This window comes from Microcaecilia unicolor, chromosome 7, assembly GCF_901765095.1.
Source record: "Microcaecilia unicolor chromosome 7, aMicUni1.1, whole genome shotgun sequence".
NCBI classification, from domain to species: Eukaryota; Metazoa; Chordata; class Amphibia; order Gymnophiona; family Siphonopidae; genus Microcaecilia; species Microcaecilia unicolor.
The window spans coordinates 53,083,810-53,107,924 of record NC_044037.1 but is presented as its reverse complement, the minus strand read 5'-3'; the positions used below and the strand labels follow the sequence as shown (position 1 = coordinate 53,107,924).

At 43.4% G+C, this 24,115-nt stretch overlaps 1 protein-coding gene across 1 annotated transcript in view; it reads left to right on the top strand.

Annotated features, from left to right (window-relative positions):
* The first annotated feature begins 17,714 nt into the window (after positions 1-17,714).
* Positions 17,715-24,115, top strand: part of ITM2A (integral membrane protein 2A) — a 32,508-nt gene continuing 26,107 nt past the window's right edge. The window contains exon 1 of the mRNA XM_030209429.1: positions 17,715-17,900. Within this exon, the coding sequence (XP_030065289.1) occupies positions 17,823-17,900 (78 nt within the window). The 5' untranslated portion in view covers positions 17,715-17,822. The remainder of the gene's footprint in view (positions 17,901-24,115) is intronic.

Below are 24,115 nucleotides of genomic sequence, written 5' to 3'. Positions count from 1 at the left end.
AGATCAACAGAACCAAAAAAAAAGGAGGAGGCATTGCAATAATATACAAATCCTCCTTCACAGTAGAACCTGTAGTTAAACACATATCCTCAACACTCAAAATCCATGCAAAGTCACTGACAAGACACTAACTGACCAACTATGCATCATACTATTCTACCACCCACCTAGAAGCTGGACAAAAGCCTAAGATCATTTCATGGACTACATATCAAACATCTGCACCAATCACCGAAATGTCTTAATATTAGGAGACATAAACCTGCACCTAGAAAAACAAAACGACACAAACACCAGAACACTAATAAACTTCATAAACCAATGGAATGTCACAACAGAACAGGGTGACTCATCACACAGATTCTCAACGACCAACAACCACATACTAACAAACCACATATGGGAAGAGATATGTGGTTATTGGTCATTGAGAATCTGTGTTCAGACCACAGCAAGTTCACCTTCACACTAAAATGGAAAGAGAACGGCAAGAAAAGAGAATTAAGAACCCAACATACTTTCACAACCAGAGGATAAGTGGACAACCATACATTCTGGACAACAACGATAAATGAACTCAGTGACATATCACCTGAATATAAACACTTCATGAGAAAATGAGACGATACAAGCGAAAACACATTAAACAAAATAGCACCACTCAAAACTAAAGCAAAAAAATAAAAAAACAACCACGACCCTGGTTTAATGACAAACTATTACACATGAAAAAACTATGTAGAAAACTCAAAAGAGCATGGGTCAAAAACAAAATAGACACAAACAAAACCGTAAGGAGAAAAGCCTTAAGAACATATACAAACAGCATAAAGAAAGCAAAAGCAGGACCCTACAGTACTTATACAAACCTCGACCAGACCAATATGAAAAAAATATTTGAACTCATGAACTCACTACTGAAAACCCAGAATGCACTGGTGACAACTGAAAAACTACCAACTGCAGATGAACTTGCACAATACTTCAAAAACAAAATAGCAAACACAAGATCAAACCTTGAAAAAACACAAATATAAAAACTGTAAAACAATCAAGAACCCCACTGAGGCAGACAGAATATGAACCACTTTCAAACCACCTCAACCAGACATAGTAAAGACACTACTGACAAAATATGCGCATGTATACTGCCTACTAGACAACTGCCCCAATTACATGCTATGATCGGGGTTCAGACAGTCATAACCACCCTCATAACGAAATTCTGAAACTTAATATGCCAAGGACAAAATGTATTACTACTACAATTCGACATGTCAAGTGCGTTCGACTTAGTTGACCACACCTCACTAATGACACTGCTCGACAACATGGGAATCAGCGGTGCAGTGGCAACATGGTTCAATGGCTTCCTAAAGACCAGATCCTATATTGTAAAAAATGGCAAAACAAATGTCAACTTCATGGATCTCTGAGTGTGGGGTACCACAGGGATTGCTAATATCACCAATAATGTTCAATGTAATGATGGCGCCACTTGAAAAAAAATGGAATTAATGGGTTTCAACCCATTCACAAATACAGATGATGTCACCATCTTCATACCTTTTCAAAACAGTATCTCAAACATACAGGACAAAATTTTAAAAAGGCTTGGACCTCATTGAAGAATGGGCAACAACTTTCAAACTCAAGCTGAACAGAGATAAAAACAAATTTCTAGTACTATCCAGCCCACACAATCCCACACCATACCAAAAATTCACAATCAACAAACAAACATACCACATCGAAACACAACTTAAATTACTAGGATTTATTATTGACAAACAACTAACACTGGACAATCAAAATGCTTCAGAACACTATGAAAACTGAGAAGAATAAGAGACTATTTCCCTAGACAATCCTTCCGGATACTGATCCAATCAACGATGCTATCACAACTAGATTACTGTAATGCAGCATATGATAGGGTGCAAGGAAAACACACTAAAATCACTGCAAACAGTCCAAAAACACAGCAGCAAGACTGATCTTCAAGAAATAAAAAAAATTTGAAATATAAAAGCGCAACCTCACTACTCGAAACACTACACTGGCTACTAATCAAGGCAAGACTACTTTTCAAAGTGAGCACCCTAATCTACAAGATACTATTCGGAATGGCACCCGAATACATGCTTAACATGATCGAACTATCCCCAAGAAACACAAGCCCAGAAAACAGAAGCTACCTACTCCAATATCTATCCAACTGCAAAAACACTAACTACAAAACCATCTATTTTATTTTAGTTACATTTGTACCCCGCGCTTTCCCACTCATGGCAGGCTCAATGCAGCTTACATATACAGGTACTTATTTGTACCTGGGGCAATGGAGGGTTAAGTGACTTGCCCAGAGTCACAAGGAGCTGTGCCTGAAGTGGGAATCAAACTCAGTTCCTCAGTTCCCCAGGACCAGAGTCCACCACCCTAACCACTAGACCACTCCTCCACTCTACACAGTAGGATTTAGCTATCTAGGTTCCAAACGGTGGAACTCGATACCAAAAACCATGAGAAGCATCACAAATCTCCTACAATTCAGAAAAGAAATGAAAACCTACCTCTTCAAAAAATTCTACAACTAAACACAAAACTACCATTGCTTTCCCTCTTCAAATCTACCTCTTCAAACACTATGCAATTAAATATCACCTAAACTCTACAACTAAATACAAAAGCTACTACTATCATTTCCTCTTCAAAACTATTTCTTCGAACATCTGTGAATAACTACATGAACTATAGAAGCCCACTCCACATTGCACAACACTATTGTAACTCTACTAAAATGCAAATTGTAATGTAAACTGTAATCTCTACAAAGAAATGTAAATTGTAAGCCACTTTGAAGCAAGACTTGGTTTTGGATAATAATGTGATACAAGAATAAATAAACAAACAAACAAACAATACAAGAGGAGATGCTAGGTGCATCTGTGCTAATTGCTACTAGGTTTAAAACACATTAGTGGACATTTCCTTGTGGTAACTGCAGAGGACATGCTGGGCAAACCCCCCAACTACCACAAAGCTTGCGCTCTTACCATGCATTAATTTTTGCTAAGGCAAAGTAGGGGCAAAATCTTAGGGCTCCTTTTACTAAGGTACATTAAAGGAGCTTAGCCGAAATTGGGTGGCAGAGCCGGTGGTGGGAGGCGGGGCTGGTGGTTGGGAGGCGGGAATAGTGCTGGGCAGACTTATACGGTCTGTGCCAGAGCTGGTGGTGGGAGGCGGGGCTGGTGGTTGGGAGGCGGGGATAGTGCTGGGCAGACTTATATGGTCTGTGCCAGAGCCGGTGGTGGGAGGCGGGACTCTTGGTTGGGAGGCGGGGATAGTGCTGGGCAGACTTATACGGTCTGTGCCAGAGCCGGTGGTGGGAGGCGGGGCTGGTGGTTGGGAGGCGGGGATAGTGCTGGGCAGACTTATACGGTCTGTGCCCTAAAGAGGACAGGTACAAATCAAAGTAGGGTATACACAAAAAGTAGCACATATGAGTTTATCTTGTTGGGCAGACTGGATGGACCGTGCAGGTCTTTTTCTGCCGTCATCTACTATGTTACTATGTTACTATGATTTAGTGTGTGCTAACTGCTAAGAAGCCCAAACGAATAAAATGCATATCTTTAGTAAATACATGCTGTAATTGACAAGTTCTCTGTCAACTCTTTTTGTGATATCTAAGGTCAAAGAGGGGCTTCGCAGGGTGGGAAGGGGCTAACTACAGATTCAAGGATTTCCATATTTACAGTCCATTTTCTGAAAAGATCAGAAAATAGCAGTTTTAATTTGAGAATGCTACATTTGTAGAGGAGCTGTGGGAGGCACACAAAAGGTTCCGAAACATTTTATGTCACCTGTTAAGAATCTATGTTTGCATCACCGCTTCCGATATTTTCCAGAGAACAAACACTACTAGAATTTTTAGCTAACATATATTTTGTAAACACAACCACTGTTTTAAGCCATAAATAACTGCCTGCTTTTCTGCCTTATTCACAAAAGGCTTTTAAAAATAGATTTCTGAACTGATTGTCTAACAACTTGCACAGGTGTTGCTCTAAACAAAACCTAAAAGGGAACAGACTCTGCTTCTTAGCCCACCCACTATGTTCTGTAGTCTTGCAAATTGGTTAGGAATACATTCTATTTGAGTACTCAGTGAAATGTATTGCAGACTCATTGCTGGCCATTGAGACTATTGCAGATCTTTCTAGTTAGGAATTGGTACAGTGGTTGCTTAAGGGAACTTAGGGCCTCTTTTACTAAAATGCAGTAAGGTTTTGCACTTATACATGGAAGATACCGCATTAATGCCACACAGAGCAGAGAGTTACCGCATGAGCACTGCATTATGGGCCCCTTTTACCAAGCTGCGGCAAATGTGAGCAGGGCTTGTATTCAAGGAGGGGCTTATTGCATTATGGAATTTCGTAAGGTTCAGGGTTGGGATTTGAGGTGTTTGGAGGGGAGTTCAGGGTTGTAATTGATGGATGTCAGGGGTTAGGGGTTTGCATTATGGATGTTGGGGAGTTTAGTGATGACATGGGGGAGGGGGGGGGGGGCTGAAGGATATCAGAAGGAAAGGCAAGGTGGCTGCAATCTTCCACTATTTTGTTTGCCCACAGTGCAGCTGCATTTACTGCCTGGGCACCAGCAGCAGTCAATAGGCAGAGCACTCAGATAGTGGCAAAGCTCCACAAATTTCTGCCACAAATGTGCACTAAAGTCCCATATGTGTGGAGAATGTGCACTCTTAGGACTAGATTCTATATATCATGGCTAAACATTCAGCACATATTCTATAAAGTATGCCTAAATTTAGGTGTACTTTATAGAATAAGCCTAAATTCCTGTGTGGTTTATAGAATATGCCGAGTGCTAGTCCACATGACTAAATTTAGTCTCAGGTAGTTATGTCAAGTAAAACCTAGTGTAAATGCCAATGCCTAAATTACACACAAACCGGATGTATTCTATAACCATGTGCATAGATATTAGAAATGCCCATGACCCGCCCATTCCATGCCCATGGCCACACCCCTTTTCAACAATGTGACTTTGAATTTACACACATCACTTTATAGAATACTAGTAGAACCAAGCCCATTTCCTCAACAATGAAACGGGCCCTATAAAGGCTCTCTTGTAAGTGATTTTTTGTCTCTCCCCTGCCTTCCCCTCCCCTCCATGTCCAGCGATTCTCCTCTTCCCTGCCCTCCCATCTGTGTCTCGCGATTCTCTTCTCTCCTGTCCTCTCCTCCCATCCCATCCATGTCCATCGATTCTGCTCTGCTCTGCCCTCGATGTGCCGCGATTCTCTCTTCCTTTTACTTCATCGTTTTCTGGCTGGCCTGACTGGCTTCCCTTCCGTTGGTAACATCCTGACGTCAGCTCGCCTCCAGCGTTCCCTTCCCTCTCACTGTTCTGCCCTCTGATGTCATTACGTTTTGACGCAAGGGCGGTGCAGTGAGGGGGAATGGAAAGCTGGAGGCTGGCTGATGTCATCAGATGTTACGAACCCAGGCAGCCAGACAGCGATGGAATGTTGGAGGTGCAAATTATTATATAGGATGCTTAGACAGTTCTGTGCTTAAATTCTAATTAATGTCAATTAGTGTTAGTCATTGCTTGTTAAGTGGCAATTATCAGCACCGATTAGCTTGTTAACTAATTAGGTTATGTGCATTGTTATGAAATACGCTTTGATTTCTTCAAGGAAATCTCAGTGCGATATATAGAAGCCGGGGTTAATTACATTAGCCCACAATGAAAAGAAAGACTAAAGACACAACACTAAGGGTCGCTTACTAAGCCATATTGTAGGTGTGCTAGCGTTTTTATTGCATGCTAATAATTAGCACGCGCTAACGCTAGAGACACCCGTATATTCCTATGCGTGCCTTTAGCATTAGCACGTGCTAAAAACGCTAGTGCACTTTAATAAACAGGGCCCTAAGGGGTCTTTTTACTAAGGTGCACTGAAAAATGGCCTGTGCTGGTGTAGACACGAGTACTGGATGCGCGCAGATCCATTTTTCAGCGCGCCTGCAAAAAAAGGCCTTTTTGTTTGGCTGAAAATGGATGTGCGGCAAAATAAAAATTACCACGCCATCCATTGACATAGAGGTAAAGTCTCACACATTAAACTGGGCGGTAATGATCTACACACACACAATGAAATGAAAATGTTTAGGCTACCTATCCCTAGCAAATAGTGATGTGGTAGTCACAGCTAATATTCACTGGCACTATGCTGCCAAATATCAGCTTGGGAGCGAGCCATCTGGATTTAACTAGGTACAATCCTTTCTACCCAGTTAAATCCCTTTTTCATATTGACCTTGATGTATCATAGAAATTTAAGCAAAAACACTTCAAAGAAATTATGAGCCTGATTTACTAAAGTTGTTTTCCCCATAGACACAGAATACTTACAGAGTAACGTGGAGCCTCATTTTCAACAAAATTATATAGGTTGTTCTGGGGTTAATTTTCAAAAGAGAAAATCATAAAAAAATGGGCCCAAAGCAGCAGATGGATGTTTTTTTCTTGCAAAAATGTCCAAATCATTATTTTCTAAACATATTTTTACAGATGTTTTCTATGCAGTTTGTCAAAATCACAAAAGGGCATGTTGGGGGTGGAGTTTGGGCATTCCCATAATCTGGATGTTTTTCTGCCATAATGGAATAAAGCAAAAATGTCCAGGGCTAAAAGTTGGATGTTCTTGTCTGGACCTGTTTCAATAATGACTAAGTCATAAAAAGATATCCTAAATGAACAGATGACCACTGGAAGGATTAAGACATGCCCCCCCTTACTCCCCCAGTGGCCACTGACCAACTCCCACACCCCAAAGGTGTGAAAGAAACAGTATATATCAACCTCTACAACAGTTTCAGATGTTATGGCCAGTCCTATTGGAGCAGCGTGCAGGTCCCTAGAGAAGCCTAGTGGTCGGAGCAGTGCACTGTGGAGAAGGGGACCCAGGCCCAGATCCCAATCTGGCTGTTATACTTGTGGTGGAAAGTATGAACCCCCCAAAAACCTATTATACCCACAAGGTGATGCCTGCAGACATATGGGCTATTGCAGTGGTGTACAGTTGGGTACAGTAGGTTTTTGGTGGGTTTTGGATGGCTCTCTATACAATACAAGAAGGTAACGGTGAGATGTGTACCTTGGACCTTTTATGTGAAGTCCACTGCAGCGCTCCACTGCTCTGCTGAGATGTCTGTGGTGCCAGTCTACTAAGAATGCTGCCCCCCCCCCCCCCCCCCAGACGTCCCAGTGGCTTGATTTGTGCATTCTTCTCTTGGATATATATTTTTTGAAAATGGTCACAAAACAAAAATGCACTGAGCACAACCGCCCAAATTCTATATATGGCACCTAGAGTTATGTGTGTTAAATTGGGTGTGCCCAATGTTAACGCATGTAACTTAATTGAATAACAAGCTAATCAGCACTGAAGATTGGTGATAACAACCAATTATCAGCACTAATTGGCCCTAATTAGGACTTACACGCATATTATATTCTACAACAATCTGCGCATAAATCCTATTGTGCTTAACTATTTGGAGGCGTGGCTAGGGATATTTTTGGGCATTCCTACATTTTATGTGCATACATATAGAATTGCCCAACTGCAGGCACTTACAGTTAGGCCCAGTTATGTGCAAACCCCCGGATTCTATACAGTGAAGCCTAGAGATCGGCGCCAAAATTGGAACGGATTCTATAACAATGCATGTAATTTAGCAAGCTAAATAAGCTAATGAGCGCTGATAACAGCACTTAAAAACCAATAATGAGCACTAATTGGCACTGATTAGAATTTAGCCGCACAATTTCGCTAAGCATATTCTGTAACAATGTGTGCCGAACTTCTAATGCGTGCAAGTAAAAAGGGGCACGGTTATGGGTGTTTCGTGGGTGTTAGAAAATTTACATGCCTAGTTATAGAATATGGCCCAATGCACCTAAATCTACATGCTGGGATATATGCCACATTTTCATTGGTGTAAATGGATGCGCATAGATTTAGACGCTGAAATATCAAATAAGGTTATTCTATAATTGGTGCCTAAATCTAGGCACCGATTATAGAATATGCATAGTTGCAACTGATTTCAGCGCTGATTTTTTAGGCACCATTTATAGAATCTCCCCCAAAGTGTGATTCTATAAAGGACAGATACCCTTTATAGAATCGCGTTAACATAGTAACATAATAACATAGTAGATGACGGCAGAAAAAGACCTGCATGGTCCATCCAGTCTGCCCAACAAGATAAACTCATATGTGCTACTTTTTGTGTATACCTTACCTTGATTTGTATCTGCCATTTTCAGGGCACAGACCGTAGAAGTCTTGCCCAGCACTAGCCCCGCCTCCCAACCACCAGCCCCGCCTCCCCCCACCGGCTCTGCCACCCAATCTCGGCTAAGCTTCTGAGGATCCATTCCTTCTGAATAGGATTCCTAAGCATGTTAAATTTTCGTCAACTAACAGAATTTAGCACAAAATGTCTAAAAACTTCTAGAAAATGGCCATTTTTTAAACGAAAAGAGAGACATTTTTCAGGTTCGAAAATGGCCATATTTACCACTTGATTTTTGGATGTTTTCAGCAAATGTAACTTTGTAAATCTATATGCTTTGAAAATGAACACCATAATAAATGATGGTAGATTTCGACCACAGTTATGCATTTAGTCTATCCATCATGATTTGTTCAACTATGAATAAATGTGTATACCAATAGTTGTATGGAAATCAACACACTCTTTCCTTTCCCTGTCCCTTATCTAGAGGGTAATTATATAACACACCACCTAGCTTATGCAAATATGCCTGAAAGTTACACCAACATTCAAAGAGATAATGTATACACACTTTGCCTTTGAAAATTATCCCATGGAAAGAACATGCACACATTTACACCTGCTGTTTAGTACACATACATTTCCCGGCTTATTGTATATCAGCTAGGGCTGTACTGAATATTCGTATTTGATTCGATTCGACCCCAAATAGTGCCCCAAATACACTATTTGTATTCGACTGAATAGTGATTTAAATTCAAATACAAATAATCTGGGGCTCTACTATGCTAAATCCTACTGAAATACTTGATCTCTGATTCCACTTGATCTCTGATTTCATGTTGCTTCTTTTATTATTATGTTAAAGCTCAATGTCCATTATTTGTATTCAGCCGAATAGTAAAATATGCTATTTGATACAGCTCTAATACCAACATATATGTATTTTATAAAATGGATGCATAAACGATAACCCTTCCTCAGTCCTCATCCCTAGGAAAGTGTTGGCTCAGTTTGGGTACATGTATGAACATACAAACTGATTATGCATCCTTTTACCCACAAATCGGAATGGAGGAGTAGCCTAATGGTTAGACTAGCAAGCTGAATACTATGGGAACCTGGTTCAAATTTCAATGCTGCTCCTAACAATCTAGTGCAAGTCACTTAACCTTCCAATGCCTCAGGTACAAACTCAGATTGTGAGCCCTTCAAGGACAAGAATATAACTATTGTACACTGTTTAAATAGCATTTGGACTTGCAGGTGTGTGATGTGAACCACGGCAAGGCATGGAGTCCTCATAAAATACAGACGGAGGCAATGCACTGTGAAAAAGGCAAAAGACTTTATTCCATACAACAAAAGGAAATAACAGGCCTGTTCCCTCACAGGGAAGTTTCTCCTTTATATGATGTGCAGCCCCACCCAGCGCATCCCAGGATACACTGGGCAGGGCTGGGTGCCGCCATTTTCGAGGCGGCGCCAATGGAACAGGAGGGAGGCCACCTCCCTTCAACTGAAGGTAGGGGGGTGGGGAAGGGCCGCTAGACTCCTGGGAGGGGATTGACCCACGGCCATCTAGGGTTACCATATAGCTCCAGAAAAAGGAGGACAGATTGAGCCAGTCTGGGTTTTACTTCCATTGCTTTCAATAGAAGCAAAACCCGGACTGGATCAATGTGTCCTCCTTTTTCTGGAGCCATATGGTAACCCTAGGCCCATCAGGGACATCTAAGGGGATCCTGGGGGGGGGGGGGGGGGGAGCTGGAGACCCACTGGATCTCCAACCCCCTCTGATCCTGTGTTGGGGGTTGGGGGACCAGAGGTCCGCCGAACCTCCGGCCCCCTGTTGCTGGGGGCATCAGGTTAGGTTTCCCATAGGGGGGGAATGGGGGCCTGCTAGCATGCAAATGCATGCTGGACAGGGCTCACCATTCCTCCCCAATGGTCTGCAAACCTTAACGCCAGCTCTGAGCTGGTGTAGGGTTTGCCGCGGCCAGCGAGCCAATTTTTGGTGCGCTGGTCGCTGATCATTGGGGATGAATAGGTTTAGCATGCATTGCATGCTACTTGTGCTAAGAGCCCCGTTTTGCATGCATTTGCATTCAAAGCCCACGAGCGGGAGGGTCGTCTGCTCGTCGATCATGGAGCTGATTCCAAAATGGCGCTGTGAATAGACGCACCTGTGTTTGCTCCTGGAGGCTGCTGTGTTTGTGAGTTTCTCTCGGTGCCTCTGTAGCCTCGTTAACCATGGGGAAGCGGAGGGGGAAGGTAAAGGAATTTCCCTCAGTTCCTGTGACCTCCTCGACGATGAAACAAACAACCCTGCAATTTCCCAGGCAGCAACCGGGTCCTCAGGGAACTTCGACCCCCACTGCAGCTCTCGGCCCTTCGGAGTCGATTGAGAGTGGAAACTGGGCTTCCTTGAGCCCTGTGGAGTGAATTGCACCTCCCCAGCCTGGAAGAAAGTTGCTGGCTGTTCAAACAGAGACAGACGCCGAAGTGGCTCAGCTGGTCCTGTCTGAGGGTGTGACTGCAGCAACGGAGATAGATTCTCAACTTCGGGAAACATTACTACAACAGGCTTCAAAGGTATTGCCTCAAGCTATTGTTTCCAAGTTAGCTCCGGCTGATAGTCTACCTCAATCTCCTCCTGTGGCTAGTGGAGTGATTAGACCAGCAATTGTGACGCTGGAGTCACTATGGGATATGGTTTACAATATCCAAACCTCTATGCAAACTACTTTAAAGCAGAATTCTTCTGATATTGAAGTTCTTTCTGAGGCTGCCCTGCTTCAAGCACAAATGACTGCACAGCAAACCCAGAAATTGGAACGTGTGGATATCAAAATTCAAGAAATGGGATCTATAGAGACAGCTTTGGTTAAAGACAATAATTTCCTACATAAACGACTTGAATACCTTGAAAATCAGACTAAAAGGCTTAACCTTAGGTTTCTTAATTTTCCCAAATCGCCATTAATTTCTCCTTTGGAGATGGTTAAAAAATATTTGGTGGACATCCTGGGAATGGATAAGGACTCACTCCCTCCCATTACATGGGCTTATTACATCGGGAGTACTAGAGTGGTGGTGGGAAATCCCCCCGTAATAGGGGAGGGAATGAATCGTACCTCATTCCTAGAAAGCTCATTAGAAATAGTTACTCAGAGGTTAACTCTGCTTGCCACTTTCGCGTTGGAGCCTGATAGGAATGCCGTACTACGGCTTTCGTTGAGACACTTAGAAAATCTGTTTTTGGGCTCAAAGGTCCGTATCTTTCCAGATCTCTCACGGCCTACACAGATGAGACGAAGGGCCTTTTTGGAACTTCGCCCCAGAGTGGTGGCATTGGGAGCAAATTTTGTTTTGCGATTTCCTTGTTTTTGTAATGTGATGCTTGAGGGTAAACATTTTCAGTTTGTAGATCCAAAACAGTTGAAAGAGTTTATTGATGCAAGAGTTGATGTGAATATAGTAAACTTTCCCTAATTTAGCAGGCTGGGGTCTGAACCAGAGGAAGCATCTATTGATTATTAATTTTTGTATCTTTTTTCTTTTTTAATTTCCTTAATCTTGGAATCAAATTTCTTTAACTTGTGGACAAATGGGCTGTAAAGATATATACTTATCATTTTTGTTTCCTAATGTTAAATAATGCCCATTGCATATTCACTTTATGTGGTGATATATTGGAAAATTTAAATAATAAAAATAAAAAAAAAAGCCCACGAGCGCATTGTTTCAAGCGCTCAGGGACTCTGATCATGGAGTGGTAGCAAACGCAGTTGCTAGTATGGCGCTAACAGCCTCTAGCGCTGCGTTTACTTCTGATCATTGAACCATGAGGAAACAGGAGATAATGCCTTGCCTAAATTCAGAAGTAATGTCAATAACAAAAGCAGGATATGCAGGACACGAACCATGGCTTCCCTGCTTCCCAGACTATTGTTCTAAACATACCCCCTCTCCACTCAGCACCTTGAAATCACAAATTCTAAAGCAGCCCTTCTTTAATAGAAATAACTTCCATGACTGACAGCAAAACCTTCATCTAAGGGGCAGTAATAGTCAGCTACTATGTTTTCTCACTCTGTGGTGTATATTTTACTGTACAAGAGGATTTTTGTTTGTTTGTTTGTTTGTTTGCTTTTACATGTTGTTCTCTGCAGCAGTAGTTTTTTTTTCTGGAATAACAATATAAGAACCTATAGTGAAACAAAAAAATCACACAGTGTTAAGTATATTCACCTTTAGATATATTGGTTTAACTGTAAAAAAATGTCCCAAGCTTCACAATTTCCTGTACAAAACAGTCACAGTAGATAACATTTACTGTATTTACTTCTTTAGTGCTGATGCAGGTGTTGCAACGTTTCTATTTTTAAATATCAGGTTTAAAAGGAAGGAAGCCATCTGTGTGCTAAAAACACTGTGTAGGGAAGAAACTAACCCTTTATGCTTCATTATAGAATATGCTTATCTTCCGCCTGGATCGTTACACTCATATCACCCCTCTCCTCAAGTCACTTCACTGGCTTCCGATCAGGTACCGCACACAGTTTAAGCTTCTCCTATTAACCTACAAATGCACTTGATCTGCAGCCCCTCCTTACCTCTCTACCCTCATCTCCCCTTATATTCCTACCCGTAACCTCCGCTCTCAAGACAAATCCCTCCTTTCAGTACCCTTCTCCACCACTGCCAACTCCAGGCTCCGCCCTTTCTGCCTCGCCTCACCCCATGCTTGGAATAAACTCCCTGAGCCCATACGCCAGGCCCCCTCCCTGCCCATCTTCAAAGCCTTGCTCAAAGCCCACCTCTTCAATGTTGCCTTCGGCACCTAACCACCATACCTCTATTCAGGAAATCTAGACTGCCCCAACTTGACATTTCGCCCATTAGATTGTAAGCTCCTTTGAGCAGGGACTGTCCTTTTTTGTTAAACTGTACAGCGCTGCGTAACCCTAGTAGCGCTCTAGAAATGTTAAGTAGTAGTAGTTCCTATCCTGTGAGTATAAAATGTAACACAAAATATATCAACCAGGCCTTGATTGCACTTATTTGTATATTTACTTCCATGAAGGAATAACATTAGAGGAGCACAATCATGGAGTCCCAACCCAGACCAGAGGACACAGCCCACCCCTCCCCCCTTCAAATTTCCACCCTGAATCCTTGCATCTTTAGCCCTGGCTCTGCTTATATGTGGTACTTAACGATTTTTAGTGTTTTCCGTATGAAAAGATCAGGGCCAGCTCTACACGTGAGCAGGCTAGATTCTTTGCACATGGCCATACTTTATGCAAATATTGTGGGATTTTTTTGGATTGGGTTATGGATTTAAATCATGCCTTTTTCAGTAGTAGCTCAAAATGAGTTACACTCAGATACAGTAGGCATTTTCTGTCCCTGGAGGGTTTAAAACCCAACAGGTCAATATTCAAAGCGATTTAACTGTGCAGAACAACAACAACAACAAACATTTCTAAAGCGCTACTAGGGTTACGCAGCGCTGTACAATTCAAACATTGAAAGGACAGTCCCTGCTCAAAGAGCTTACAATCTAAAAGACAAGAGAACAATCTAAAGACAAGTGAACAAGCTAGAGGACGAATGAACAGTTAATCTGATAGGGTGGATGGATTGGGGCATTTTATATTTCTCGAGCGGTTAGGCGCCGAAGGCAGCATTGAAGAGGTGAGTTTTGAGCAGAGATTTGAAGATGGGTAGGGAGGGGGCATGGCGTATGGGTAAAGGAAGATTGTTCCAGGCATAGGGTGAGGCAAGGCAGAATGCACGGAGCCTGGAGTTGGCAGTGGTGGAGAAGGGTACTGAGAGAAGGGCTTTGTCCTGTGAGCGGAGGTTGCGGGCGGGAACATAGGGGGAGATGAGGGTGGAGAGGTAGTGAGGAGCCGCAGACTGAGTGCATTTGTAGGTAAGGAGGAGGAGCTTGAATTGTATGCGATATCTGATCGGAAGCCAATGAAGTGATTTAAGGAGAGGGGTGATATGAGTATATCGGTTTTGGCGGAATATAAGACGTGCAGCAGCGTTCTGAACGGATAGAAGGGGGGATAGATGGCCGAGTGGGAGGCCGGTGAGGAGTAAGTTGCAGTAATCAAGGCGAGAGGTAATGAGAGCATGGACGAGAGTTCTGGTGGTATGCTCAGAGAGGAAAGGGCGAATTTTGCTGATGTTGAAGAGGAAGAAGCGACAGGTCTTGGCAGTCTGTTGGATATGCGCAGAGAAGGAGAGGGAGGAGTCGAAGATGACTCCGAGATTGCGGGCAGATGAGACGGGGAGGATGAGGGTGTTATCAACAGAGATAGAGAGTGGAGGAAGAGGAGATGTGGGTTTAGGAGGAAAGACAAGGAGCTCGGTCTTGGACATGTTCAGCTTCAGGTGGCGGTTGGACATCCATGCCGCAATGTCAGATAAACAGGCCGATACCTTGGCTTGAGTCTCCGCGGTAATGTCAGGTGTGGAGAGGTATAGCTGGGTGTCATCAGCATAAAGATGATACTGAAAACCAGGAGACGAGATCAGCGAGCCCAGGGAAGAGGTGTAGATTGAGAAGAGGCTCCTACCAGGGGCGTAGCCGGACACCAGATTTTGGGTGGGCCTAGGCAAGAAGTGGGTGGTCACCAAGTGTTCTCCCGCATCCCACCACCACCAAAAATATCTCAGCTGGCGGAAAAATGCTTCTTTCCACCTTGGCAGTCTGCAGCAGGCATGCACTGAAAACTGAGCATGCGCAGGTGCCAGTATCGTGGAGAGTAGCATTTTCTTTACTGTCAGAGGGAAGTCTTCAGCTGGCAGAGCTTGGGATCCCCACCAGCTACTGCTAAATTTATATTACTGTTAGGTGGGTGGGCCCTGGCCCACCTGTGGCTACGCCACTGGCTCCTACCCAGTTAAATCGCACCAGCTGGCCCAAATACTAATATTCAAGAGCACTTAACAGAATAGTGTGGCAGAGCATTAACTCTGACTACTGCAGCACTCTTCAGTTAGCACTAGGGTAATCCTAGGGCTGGATCAGGGAGTTACCCAGGCACTGCCAATATTCAGTGGCGGTACCCCAATAATTACCCAGTTAACGTAGGACAGAAAAAGGTTGTCCTAAGTTAACTAGATTGCTGTTTGGGTACGTTTACTAAATATCATTGGAAAGAAACAGTGTGTTTTAAGCCTGTAAAAAATATTGGATATTTTGCGGTCTTAAATATGTCTGAAGTGTATTTCTCTTGTTTGGCCAGCGGATGGTGCATGTTTATGTTTGGAGCTATAACAGAGGACTGACTTCTCTTTCTTTTATTTGGCACACAGACAGTGGCGTTCCGAGGGGCGCTGACACCCGGGGCGGATCGCCAATGCGCCCCGTCCCCCCCCGGGTGCAGTGCCCCCCCGTGCAGCGGGATACCCCACCCCAGCGAAAGAACCCCCCCCCCGGGTGCACGCCGCTGGGAGCGTGCTGCGCACTGGTCAGCGTCGTTCGTTTCCATGCTCCCTCTGCCCCGGAACAGGTTACTACACTGAATATCAATATACTAATAAGGAAGGCCCGTTTCAAATCGCAATGAAACGGGCGCTAGCAAGGCTCCCCTCCGTCCCTTTGTGTCTCCGTGTGTCGCCGGCCCCCCTGCAGCCTCCGTGCGAATGTGTGACCCTGGCCCTTTTGGCACGCCCCCCGTGTGCTCCGCCCTTGACGTCATCGCGTTTTGACGCGAGGGCGGAGCAGAGGTACAGTGCAGTACAACGTTGGAGCTGAGAATGTGCTCCGCCCTCAACGTCATAATGTTTGACGCGAGGGCGGGGCCCACAGACTGTGATTTTCTGTGGCTTCAGAGCTTCGAACTTACGAACCTGGCTTCAGTGGTGTCAGTGCAAATAGAACGTTGAGGGTGAGTTTTATATATATAGATATAAATGGCGAGTGTCGTACTCAGTCGCAAATGCGCAGTAGAGACCCTCTCTGACCCACCCCCGCGTCAATATGTGATGACGAGGGCGGAACAGAGAGGGTCTCTACTGCACATTTGCGAGGGACACCGCCGTCGCTAACGTTCCCCCCACCCGGAGTTGCCGCCGCCACCCACTTTCCACCCAGTCGGGCCCTCGCTCCGCTATTGAAACAGCAAGGGCACGCAGCACACAGCTCTGCTGAGCTGCCGTCGGCCTTCCTTCTTCTTCTCTGCCTGTGTCCCACCCTCGACGACGTTACGTCACATGAGGGCGGGACACAGGCAGAGAAGAAGGAAGGCCACAGCAGCTCAGCGGTAGAGCTGTGTGCTGCGTGCCCTCGCTGTTTCAATAGCGGAGCGAGGGCCCGACCGGGTGGAAGGTGGTTGGCGACGGCTCTGGGGGGTGAGGACGAACTCGGAGGGGAAGCGGCAGCGGCGAACTCGGCGGCGGGGTGAGGGGCCTTTCAACCCCCCCCCCTCCTATACTAGCCCATTTTTACGGGCTGAACAGCTAGTCTGGATATAATTCAGCAGGGGTTGGCTAGCTTTTTAAAAAATGCTGCTGTCACCAGCTGCAAATTGATTAGTAAATTAGTATTGGAGATTTTGGAGAGTTAAGACACTTGTCCAAGGTCAGGAGTGGCAGTGGGATTTGAACCTCATTTTGCTGATCTAACCATTAGGCAACTCTTCCATGCCGCACCAATAAAGTCTAGTGCACGTAGATGCTGCAGGGTGGCCATAGTAGTCCTGGAGAAACGCATAACTCTCTTTTTGCAGGTTGTTTAATATCTATTGTTTACTTTGTACAACAAGAAAAGCACAAAGGGAAAGGGAAATGGGACTTGATATACTACCTTTCTGTGTTTTTTGTAACTACATTCAAAGCGGTTTACATAGTATATAGTTACTTATTTGTACGTGCAGCAATAGAGGGTTAAGTGACTCCTCCAGGACAGAGAACAGCAAACAGATCTGATAATAAAGATCTGTTTTCTAGTCTCAGTCCGGGAGGCCTTTGGTGTTTTTTTTTTGTTGTTGTTTCACGTCTTGCTTTGGTTTCCCTCTCTTTGTCTCGTTTGCCTTGTACAAACAAATGGAGTTTAGCTCACCCCTTCTCTACTAGCTCAAGGTAAGTTAAATAGGTATTTCCCTATTCTCAGAGGATGTAAATGCAAACGGGATGCGAGGATGCTGTGCATATGTTTTTGCTAGCCAAATAAAAGATGCCACACACACCCTACAAAGTTTTTAACTGCTGATCTGAAGGCTTATAGGGACTGCAGAATTATATCTCATTGGTTGGAATAGGCAAAAAACCCGCCCTCCACTCCAATGATGATATCCCTATCAATTGAGCGCTTACGCATTTCCGGCGGGCCTGAAGTGGCGTCGTTTCGTCACGTGGTATTCAGAGGACGGAAAGGCCGATGCTTGGTGCGTCACAGGCAGCTGCCAGCTGAGGGAGGAAATAAACTACTGCTTGTGCCGGCCTAGCTTTGCAGACGCGATGGTGAAAATTGCTTTCAGCTCGCCCTTCGCCCACAAGCAACCCAAGAAAGATGCCGAGGCGCTGGTGCCAGAGCAGGTGGGTGGCGAGGAGTTAGTTTTGGTGAGAACCAAAGGGAGGGCGGCGATAGGCCTTTCCCCTTGTTCGTTTTCGGTTCGCACCCGCTGTTCGATGCGCGAGCGATGATGCTTTTTAAGTTTGGCTTCGGGATATCCAGGAAGTGTCCGCAGCTTTGCTTTCAAACGAATAATGGAAAAGACCTACTTCGCCCGGTTGTTTTCTCTCTTCCACTGACCGTCCCCCCCCCCCCCCCCCCCCCCCCCCCCCTGTGAGTGTTGGAAACGGTCCTCAGCCATGACCCGAGCTTGAATCTCTCCGATGTATGGCGGCAGCGTCTCTAGTTTTTATTGTATTGAATGGTGGTTCAATAACTGCATAACTCGTGCTGGAGAAACATTGGTCACTGTCAGAGGTTGGTAACGCGTTTAATGGGATGTCTGAAACTTTAGATATGCATTGCGGGCAGAAAGGTAAAAAACGGATACAGCGGGATCCTCCCGGATTCGATTTAAACCTTTAAAAGTTAATATTTTTCTTTGACCAGTCGTTACCATGTGAACATTTTATATATATTCTCCAAAATGTTTTTAGAAGAAGAAGGCTGGTGTAGTTAACGCTGAGGATTATTCTCCCGGGATCCTCCTATTTCCTTACCAATCTTGTCCTTCTCAAAAGTTGCGATCCTTCGTGCGACGGTACCATTACGTCACAGCGGATCGGGCGTTTTCAAGCTTAAAATAAGGTTTAATGACAGAAGGAGCGCTTCTTTGTTTACATTGTCCCTACTGTTTACAATATGCAGCTATCACCAGCCATAACCCAGCGTTGCACAGATCTTTTAGAAAGTTAAACAGAGGTGCAATAGACTGGCGTGGAAGTGAGCCTATCTAGTCCACTGTAAGCAAGGAAGCCAATTTGGTTAATCTCTGGTTCCACTCCCCCTCGCAGCCCACATTGCCATTAACTCAAAACAAAGCAAGCAAACCTATGAGCTGCTGCCATGAGGTTTAATAGACAAGTAATAGAAATAAAACAAAATAAAACATGGAAAAGAAAATGAGATGATACCTTTTTTTTATTGGACATAATACATTTCTTGATTAGCTTTCGAAGGTTGCCCTTCGTCAGATTGGAAATAAGCAAATGTTGGTAAATGACAGTATGTATGAGCGAAACATCAAAGCATTTCAGTGGCAGTCTATGTGCATGGAGGGGATGAGTGAAAACATCAAAGCATTTCAGTGACAGTCTAACAGGATGGGGGTGGATAGGTGAGAGAGAGACAGGAGAGCACTGCAATTTACAAAGCAATACAATTTTATGCTTTGTAATGGACTAGAAAACCTAGATCTTTAAGACCTGTCTGGTGGGTGTCAAAATCATTTTGACTTCAAAGGTCTTGCGTTCCTGTATTGTTTTAAAGTTCCATTTCAGGATCCTTATGAAATCACTGGTACAGTGTTCTGGTTTTGTAAAGTGCTGTCCCACAGGCTTGTTGTACTGGCTTTTTTTCATATGATGTCTATGTAAATTAAATCTCTTCTTTAGCATCCGACTTGTTTCTCCAATGTAGCAGCCTTCATGAGCATGTGAAAATTGTATTGCTCTCCTGTCTCCCTCTCACCTATCCACCCCCATCCTGTTAACCTGTCACTGAAATGCTTTGATGTTTTCACTCATTCCCCTGTCTCCATGCATGTACACTGTCACATGCTTTGATGTTTCGCTCATATATACTGTCATCTACCAACATTTGCTTATTTCCGATCTGACAAAGGGCAACCTTCGAAAGCTAATCAAGAAATGTATTAAGTTATGTCCAATAAAAAAGGTATCATCTTATTTTCTTTTCCATGTTTTATTTTGTTTTATATCTATTGATGAGTACCTTTAAAAGTGGACTAACACGGCTACCACACCCCTCTATTCATAGACAAGAGTGGAAGTGAGCCTAACTAGTCCACTGTAAGCAAGGAAGCCAATTTGGTTAATCTCTATTTCCACTCCCCCGCGCGGCCATCATTGCCATATATTCAAAGCACAGCAAGCAAACCTATGAGCTGCTGCAAGGAAGTTTAATAGACAGAAGAGGATGTGAGCCTATCTAGTCCACTGTAAGCAAGGAAGCCAATTTGGTTAATCTCTGTTTCCACTCCCCCACGCAGCCATCATTGCCATTCACTCAAAACAAAGCAAGCAAACCCATTAGTTGCTGCATCTGCATTATTGATCCATCTGTAACGAGCCTAAAGCTGTTTCAGTTGGATTGGCAGGTCTTAAAAGGTAGAAGATAAAAGACATAATTGGGGTGACATGATACAGACGTTCAAATATTTGAAAGGTATTAATCCGCATTCGAACCTTTTCCGGAGACGGGAAAGTGGTAGAACTAGAGGACATGAATTGAGGTTGAAGGGGGGTAGAAAATGTCAGGAAGTATTTTTTCATGGAGAGGGTGGTGGATACGTGGAATGCCCTCCCGCAGGAGGTGGTGGAGATGAAAACGGTAAATGGGATAAACTCAAAGGAATACTGTTTAGAAGGAATGTATCTATGGAATCTTAGCGGACATGGGTGGCAACACCAGCATTTGGAGAATAAAAACCAGTGCAGGGCGGACTTCTCTGATCTGTGCCCTGAGAAAGGCAGGGACAAATCAAACTCGGATATACATATAAAATATTACATACCATGTAAAATGAGTTATCTTGTTTGGCAGACTGGATGAACCCTTCAGGTCTTTATCTGCTGTCATTTACTATATGTTACTATGAATATCATTTAACAAAAGCTTCAAAATGTATTGTAAATGGTAGTTGTAGTCATTTTTCTTCACTGTTCTGTGCAATATAGATGACCAGATTTCATTCAGTGAGGATATCTTGTTTCCTAATGGGTTCATCTTAACTGTTGTAATCTACCAGGGAAGCCTGGTATTTATAAAGATGATGGAATATATTGAAATTAAATGGAAGTAGAATTAAACTCTCCTTTCATTGGGGCATATGGAATCACATTTTCATCTGTTTTGTAGAAGTTTGACTTTCAGATATAAAAATGGATTATTCTGTTTTGGAACATGTTTCAGGGGCAAGTGGTTTTACAACTCCAAATAAATATTTTGTTTCATGCAGATCTCTTTTGTTTAAACATAACTAAATGGGCTAATAGCCCCTAATGCAATCTAGTGGTTTTCTTATATTTTGTTCTTGTGGTGTCTTATACTGTGCCAAAACTGAAAACTCTTATCTCCTTGAGGTTAAATGAGGGGACATGGGATGAGCTTATCTGGTCCACAGGAGACAGTATGACTCTAAAGTTGAAGCCAGTCCCCCTACAGCAGCCATCTTGTTTGTCAAAAACAATAGCAAAGTAGATTTGCATTCTCTCTTGGGGGGGGGGGGGGGGGGGGGGGGAGGGGGAGAAGATCTAAGAGGAGTTGTGGGGGCTGGGCTGGTGGAATTTTCAAGGGTATGTGAAGGGGAGGGAGAGTTATTTTCAAAATATATTTGTCAGTACTGCAGAAGCTGCTTTTATTTCCAGTGCTGGTTTTCAATGGAACACAAGATGCCTGCTTTTTTCTTCATGATGACAATAAACAGTCCTGTATAAAAATATTTGCAAAAGTTTTAATGCCTATGTGTCTTTTTTTTTTTTTTTTTTTTTTTTTTAATTTGACAAAAATGTCATTTATTTTAAAGCTTCCCCTATGAACATATAACAAATTTTAAATCAGCCAAACAGCATTAAAAATTATTGTACCTGCTAGACACAGCAGAAACTCTCTCTGCATATGTCCAAATCTTTCTGGAAGGACTGCTTGCATCTAGATCCAGCTGTATTCATTGTCTGAGGGGCAGCATACACCTAGATTCTGCTCTGTTTCTCATCAGAAGGGCCGCATACACCAGGATCCTGGTGTATTTGGCCCTTCTGATCAAAAATACACCGGTGTATTTTCGATCCGAACATTAGAGAATGACACGGGGATGGGGACAGATCCCACGGGGGCTGGGATGGGAACAGAGCCCACAGGGATGGGGGACAAACTTTGTCCCCGTGTCATTTTGTAGTTGGAAGGGTAGAAGGGTGGTGGTGGGAGGGTTTTATTATAGTTGCTCATTGTTGTTATTATTATGTTTGTATTTTATACATAACGGTTGCACAGCATATTCCTTTGTATACTTTAATAAAAAGATTTAAATATAAAATTATAAGTGTTCAAGGCTTCTGTAGATGACAGAGATGGTGCGGGGACGGAGACAGAACCCATGGGGACGGGGCGGGGACAAACTTTGTCCCCGTGTCATTATCTACTTAAGCTGTCTTCCCCTCCCCTATAGAGATAAATAACATCCACACTCATAGCGTATGATAAGTATTTTCCTGACTTATAGTTGCAGTTTTTGAAATCTGCCTGGCATTGGCCTTCCCAATTTTTGGAGTAGTTGTTGAAGCATCTCTACTGCCTCTCATAAATGACCTGTGAGAGCATTGGGGAATAAAAAAGCTCTTACAAGGATCCTCTATCTATTTACATGAAGTATAGCTTCTAACATCCAGTATAGAACATTTTCAAGATCATAAAAACACAAATATCGAAATTTGGCTTAGCCTATAGTCAGAGAGGAAACAGCTCAGTATGATAGAGTTTAAAAGGGAATAGGACACAATGGCCTGAACAGTCATCCACACCTTACATATGTGAGTTAGGGAATCACCCATGGAGTGTCTTCTGGGCACATCTCCAAGGGTTGAGACCCCATCACTACCCTACTAGTAACAAAAGAGCTTATTAACTAAGGTGTCTTTGCACTTACTGTGCATTATTTGCTCTTAAAGCATGGTAAGTAGAAAACAGATCTTAGAAAACACATTTTTCTCTTAAACTTGAAATAAGTTCTAAACAGCCACTCCTTATCTGTACCAGTAGCTGGAGCTACAGCTTCAGTATCCAGCATAGCCAGAAATCTTTCCTGTTGAGTAGCTGACTTATGTTCTCTCCCCTGCCCCCCCCCCCCCCCCCCCCACCTCCACCCATGTGAAAAAAAAATTACATTTTGGAAATGGGTAAAATAAAGGCTTGAAAAACTTTCAGAATTTCCTCCAGTATTTAAGTATTTTATACAGGGAAATTGATAACTAGTGTGTCACATGAATCTATGTATTTTTCCAGATTCTGAAATTAGACTCATCTACTTCAAAAAATGTCTAGCTTTAGAGTTGGAGTCAATAGTAACAGTATCTAATTGAGCAATTTGCTGACATAGTGTCTTGCATCATTGCTGTGTTTTCCTATAGTGTCAGTTTGAAACTTCAGGCTGTTCAGAGGCTCTGCCAGTTTTTCCTCTGTTTCCCCCAGCAGACTGGGAGGGGACATGACAGAAGCAAGAAGGGCACCTCCTAAAGGTGTAACATCTCTGCAGCCTCTGTTCCTACTCATTGGCCGTGCCTACCTGGTGGAGTCACTGGTGGTAGTGTGAAGATACTGGCATTATCCTGAGGCTGCTAGGCCTTTTCATTTTGTTTTGGGAAATGTGGAGATTAATACATACCAGCTCCTGAGGACAGGAATTGTTCAGCCCTCTTTCCTGCTTATTGGCCTCCGCTATCTGGTGACAACACTATTGGCAGGTGACGATGCTAGTGTGGTCCCAAAGTGTTGTGATAAAAGCTTGCCTCTTCATACATCCTTTCATGTGATTGTGTGGTAGTTGGTACGAGCTGTGTGTATAGCTTGAGTTGTATTTTGGATTGATTTAAGGTTTTGGTTGTCCTGTGAATGTGGGTAATGTGTGTCCTGGAAGTGATTGGTTTCTAGGTTACTGGAGTGGTCAAGGCCTGGGGCTCAGGTATTGAATGGGGTGGTTATATTTGTGGCTTTGCTTTAAGGATATTTCTGCTTTATGGTGCTTGCTGGCTTGTAAACATTATTTTGATACAGGAACCCAGGTTTATCCTCTGTAGTGGGAGCATGGATAAATGCATTCCTTTGGTATTGAGACGAAGCAGGTACAATGAAGCAACAATTAAGGACGAGTAGGTGGGAGTCAGCAGGGTAGTGATCTTTATTCGCTGGCTAAAGATTGTCAGCTCTGTGACCTTACTGAGGTTAGTATGTTAATAGAAGATCAGTATAGAATAAAACCTCTGTTGTTTTGGAGCTTGATTATTGGGGTGATGTGAGCACTTGGTTTTGGCACTTTGATTTATGGTTTGGACCTGTAACCAAA